The following is a 5791-nucleotide window of genomic DNA, read 5'->3' on the forward strand; positions in this document are numbered from 1 at the left end:
GCATTTGCATCTAAGCCTTACAGCCATAAGAAACATGCTTGCTTCAAGAAATTTACTAATAACTTTTGTCATAACACACCCTGAAATTTAGGTGCATTACTTAATGCCAGGATGTGAGAATTATAGCTAAGGTCCTGAGAAAGTAATGGGTTTTTTTCCATGTGAACTCCACAAGACTTCTAGGGACAAATGGTAGGTTTATGTCACTGGTACACAACGGGAATATTTCTTTTGGGCCTTTGTGCAAACACAAAGTATAAGCCCATGAGAACCGGCAGGAGTGTAGCAACTCTACACACATAATGATACTGTTGGGAGGAAAATTCAGGAGATTTTCTAGGCTGCAGCACTTCTGGCACCAGTTATGTGATGCTCACCCTTTACTAGGTGATTAAATACCTGAACTCCCCAAGAAGCTGGTCTGCCAAGTCCTTCAACATACCATAACACCTGCTTTTGTATGATAGCATAAGAAAAATGGTCACAAATTGTAAAACAGGACTAAAAATTTTCTAGCATAATTAGGAAATCTTCAGGGTCCAAACTTTTATTCTACTAGCCATGTTTGTAGGAAGTAGTCAATGAAAAAATGCTACACTGAGCAACCAGTCATAGCATTTATCATAGAGTAAGATCTGATATACTGCTTCACTAGACCTGGGACCTGCTGGGATACCGAGTTAGTGGCTTCATCATAGGCAAATCTCATTTATCTTTCTGAAAAGTGTGGAAATTTCAGAGTCTTCCTAGCAAAACTGGAGAAGTAGCGATGATAGAGGATGCAGCAAGATCAACTGCAATGCCACCCAATTCTCCGGAGAGGGGGGAACAACAAACCCACCCCCTGCCCTCCCTTCCATGTTTAGCTGCACAAACCAGGCAGCAGGTTTTTATCAGTGTGTGGCAGCCGGTCAGAGGTAAGCAAGCTGACTCACTGCAGGGAACGCTGCTAACATTGCTGGAAGCGCAGGCAATACAGTATTTTGCCCTTCTCCAATTTAGGCCACAGAAAAGCCAGGGCTGTATGCAACACCAGGGCCTGAGCTGAGCCCCGGCCTCGGGAGCCGCCGGGCTGCAGAGTTAACTCCATCCCTCGCATGGGGGACAGCTGATCGCTGTTTGTACCCTTCAATACTCCCCTTTGGAAATGCTAACTAGGTTATTCAGCGACTCCTTTGATGTCCTGATAGGTGCTATTAGATAGTCAATTAGGCATCAACGAGATCGATTGTTTCGGAATAGACGCTTTTCTGTTTGAAGTACCCGTGAACACTAACAGGCCCATCACCCGGTCGCTCCTTTGCCCACGGGAACAATGCGGGCTAACACTCCATAAATAACAAATGCTACTGACTCACTCGGCAGCGCTGCACCCTCTTCCCTCCCGGCTCACACGCTGCAAACTCAGATCTTCGTATTCAGCAACTGTGGGAGCAAACACGCGCTTTGCATTAAAAACGATTTATCGGGGAAATCTCATTTCGTTCTTTTGCGCAACCAATGAACAAAGCGCCTAGATAAGTTAAGTATAGGTTACCTCGAAACAAAGTAGTACTCGAATTCCCATGCACGCCATCGCCGCGCTGCCTGAGGATTTGTGATACCTCCACAGTTTTTCAGAATTGCCCAGGCAGAATAACTATGCACTAAAACAAGAATTAAAACACTTAACCTACCTGAATACCAAAGAGCTGTGAGGATTAGTTCCCTACTAAATACCATTAGAAAAGAACACTAGGTCGAGGTCTAGGAGTTTCAGAAGCTGTTACAAAGGAAAAGTAGTAAAGTCTGCCCAATGAAAGAGTCGAGATCCAGAGACCTCTCCTCTTTCTTCCCGTCCCTGCTTCGGTGGGATTTATCAAGTTAATTGTCATCTAATTGCGTATCAAAGAAAGAGATAATGGGCAGCAATTAGATGTTAATGGCTTGCCAGTGCGAGATCTCTCCCGATTAGCACACAACGCCGAATAGCTTCACCTGGTTTGTAGAGGTCCCTGGAATGGCTCCACCGTGTCTGGGAACTGCAGGGGGGGAATACTCCGACCCTATTCCCAGTCCCCTGTTGGCTGCTCTCGCCAAATTGGGGCAGGCGTTAACGAGCGTGGGCCGCAGACGGCTCCCTGCCATTACCGCTGCGCTAATTCAATCATGTTTCTCCCCCTCCGTGCACGCACTGCAGGGGAGAAGGGCTTTGAAGTTAGTGCTCTGGCAAATTTCCCCTCCTACCCCCGTTTCCTCCCCAGGGAGCCCAGTTTCCAGGTTATACAGCCTCCTCGAGAGCCGCCAGGCGGGGAGCTCCAACAGTTTCACCGCACAGGCATTAAACTGCTCCTCCCCAGCTAATCGGCTCAGCTTTTCCATTTGTAGCTGACTTGTAGACAATGCTTTGTCTTGCCGGAGATCATTCTGGTACTGATGGTTATTGTGATGCTATTAAAGACACAAAAGGGAGCACTAGAAACGAAGCGGGCTCTCAGCCGCTCGGGGGGATGGCCCGGCTGCTGATCAGAGAAGCGGCCGATGCCAGCCCTGGGGTGTGAGGTGGGTGAGAAGCCAGAACAGGATAACTTTGCTCTCCGGCGAGGGACTGCCAGGGGACAGGGGTCCTGCGCTGACTCTAATGCACCTTAATTGCTGCAGGGGTTAAAACACGGCGGACGAGAAAATCAAACGAGCAGGAATAAAACGCGGGGAAATAAAACTTCTTCCAGATCAAAGGAAAAACTTGCAGCCACGCTTTAGCAAATAATGAAACAATTTCACATACAATTTTCTAGACCACTGGAATGTAGTAGTTACCTTCTGTAGAAAGCAGATTTTTGCACATAGAAGAATTATAATGTAGATACTCAATCTGCTACTATCAGGAACACAGCTAAGGGAGCATCACTTCTGGCGTTCATTCGAGCAATTGTCGGGCAACGGGACAATATTTGTTAGCTAGCGCTGCCAGAACACTGACAAGACATTTCGTGTACTTGTTGAGTACATATGTGGCCATGGAGTCATTATGTTAAGTGACCATTAACACCTTTTCAAGTAGTACTCGGCTTGTCCCTCTCCCGCTGCTCTGCAGTTCACACACCCAAAGACAGGACACCCCCTTACGCCTCTCACCAGCCCGCGCCGCTGGCACGTACCTGCCTGCCTCAGCAAGACTACAGGGATCCTCATACACACACCCCGTGAGCAGAACCTCCGTTCCCATGATTGTCCCCACGGCCGGTGGCTCTCGGCCCCGCATCCCTGTTTGTCCGAGGCGTGGTGCCCACAACCCCCGCAGGCTTAAATCGTGGCAAAGGTTGCAACACTGCGTATTGCTCCGGCAGCAACCAATTGCCTCTGGCTTGCCCTAAACCTTTGAAAGGAGGTGGAACAGCTACCCACACTCCTCCGAGCACGGCTGGCCTCAGCCAAGCTGTCCTCGGGAGCGCGCAGGTGCCGCGTCAGGTCAGCTCGGTTCTGCCCTCCCATCGCCCGGGCAGGCCCGGCGGCTGCGGGAACTCGATGCAGCCGCGGCGCCGGCTCCGGGTTACCAGCCTCGGGAACAGAGAGTGCGGGATCCGGGTAAGATGTTCCCGCTAGGGCTAAGCCAGCTCTGCCCCTGGAGAGAGCTCACCCCGGGACATTTGGAGATCCCGATAAGGTGTACTTCTGTCTCCTAGGAGGGTGTGCGGGGAACCTCTGTCTCCGCACAAAGCCTGTTCCCATCGAAGCAGATCCCCTCCACGAGTAGGAGCATTTGGTTCTCCCGCTCTCCTCCTGAGCCCTTTCATCTCTCTCTTCTTCACTACCAGCCGCCCAGCCCCCTCCTCTTCCCCATTTGGTCCGGGTTTGGAGGGCTCCAGCAGGGCTGTGGGCAGCCCTGGGCCCCGTCGGTTCCCATGGAGGGGTCCACAGCCCCGGTACTGCTGAGTCTGGCTTCTAATAGCACTGTTACTCTTCCTTTTGAATGGGGTGAGCAAGGCACCTGGAGTAGAGTCGTGATGTCCTTCTCTGTGGCCATACATACAAAATTATAAGGTGATCACCTACCCGTCTACCACTATGCCCTTGGAAACTGGATAGTCAAACCTAGTCTTATGCTTCAGACTTTTTTTTTTTTTAGTTTTATATTTTTTTAAATGTAAATCGTATATTTATTGACCTTGATTGCTTTGCTGTTAAAAAAATGTCACTGCTTTAGAGCAGAAAGAATACTCACCATCGTAGAGCTCTTTCTGGAAACATCCCAGTTCCCCAATGACATTTGAAAGAGTCAGAGAGAATTGCAAATATTTTTTTTCTTCGATCAATATAATCATTTAATAACACCTGACTTTGAGAAATAAGCCCACATTCAATGGGAATTTTCGTCGACAAATTTCCTTAATCCCAAACTGCATCATACTCCAGAAGAGATGTCATAAAGATTGGTAGCACCTGAGCCCTTATGATTTTCTGAAAATATTGCATTAGAACGACATTAATTGTGCAATTGCAATAAAATACTAAGATCTCAAAACGCTACAGAAATGCAGCAAGGATTACCAAATAATGAAGCAGAGTTCCAAATACAACAGCCACTCAGAAAATAAAAGGCTATAGCCCCCGGCAGCACATAATGTTGCTTTTTACCAAGCCAGCCTATTCAAGTGGCAGATTGGCCCATGTATAGAAAAGAAAATAGGTGTGTTCAGGGATGAGTGACAACAAAACCTTCAGACCATCAATTATATGAGCCAAGATTACAAGTGTGCCGGATGTTCTCAAATAACCCCAGAGACCAGCTCTAAAGCAATGGAAATTTTTATTGCTCTTTTCATGTTAGTTGACAATTGACTTTGAAAGATTTATGGCAATTTACATCAGTCCAGGATCATTTCTCAGAGCCCTTTATCTAGCCTGAAATTAGGCCATTTTGATCTTAAGTTTTCAAGAGCATTATTCAGATTTTTAAAAGTGCATTGCAAAAGTTACAAACTTTACTGCCATTTAGGGAAGACCAGCTCCACAATGTTTCATTTCTTTCGATAATCACTCCTCGTGGGAGGAATTCACAGGAAAGCTGGAAAATGTTTAGGTTTATTAAAAGATTGTCCCATTGTGCTTCTATTTTACACAGTTCCCTATAAATGCAGGGGCCTTAAATGCAGGATCCAGATTGTCCAGTGTGTCTCTGTAAGATATTTTGCCCAGAGCTGCATCATAACTCCACCATGCAGTTACAGACAAGCACAGCCCAGACAGTCGTCAGTAGTGCAAATCCTTAGTCATAGTCCATATCAGAAGGTCAGACACCCAGCAAGAAAGCTCTGGGATCCCTGTACCCTACAAAGTAGGGTGCTGCCCAAAAGCCCACAGGATGTGCTCTGCAAGCGCTGCTGATGTCTAGGGTGGGTGCTGGCAGTGCGGCCAAGGTGAAGCCCCCAGAGGCAGCGCCTTGCTGGGGCAGAGGTGGTGGCCGGGCCACGTATGTGAGCGACAAGGGCACAACGCCGCTCTGAGGTCCGTAAGGGAGAGGGGGGCTGCAGAAAGGCTCCGACCTCAGCTCCTGCAGCTGCCGCTTGAGCTTCATCCGGCGGTTCTGAAACCAGGTCTTGATCTGGCAGAAAGAGGAGGAGAGGAATGAGGAGAGCTGGGGACACAGCGGTACCCAGCCCATGCCCTGGTCCATGCCCATGCCCATGCCCATGCCGTGGGTCCAGCCGCGGCCCGTGCCCTCCGCCACGCTCACCTGCACCTCGGAGAGCCGCATCCTGCCCGCCAGCTTGCGGCGCTCGGCGGCCCCCAGGTACTGCTGCCGCTGGAC

The 5791-nt window shown here is 48.9% G+C and overlaps 1 protein-coding gene across 1 annotated transcript in view; it reads right to left on the reverse strand.

Moving 5' to 3' along the window:
* Positions 1-3587: 3587 nt before the first annotated feature.
* Positions 3588-5791, reverse strand: part of LOC104390918 (NK1 transcription factor-related protein 2-like) — a 21773-nt gene continuing 19569 nt past the window's right edge. The window contains exons 3-5 of the mRNA XM_010000128.1: positions 5717-5785; positions 5310-5584; positions 3588-3996 (exon numbers count right to left, since the gene is read on the reverse strand). Of these exons, the coding sequence (XP_009998430.1) occupies positions 3588-3996; positions 5310-5584; positions 5717-5785 (753 nt within the window). The remainder of the gene's footprint in view (positions 3997-5309; positions 5585-5716; positions 5786-5791) is intronic.

This window comes from Chaetura pelagica, unplaced genomic scaffold (assembly GCF_000747805.2).
Source record: "Chaetura pelagica isolate M959 unplaced genomic scaffold, ChaPel_1.0 scaffold436, whole genome shotgun sequence".
NCBI classification, from domain to species: domain Eukaryota; kingdom Metazoa; phylum Chordata; class Aves; order Apodiformes; family Apodidae; genus Chaetura; species Chaetura pelagica.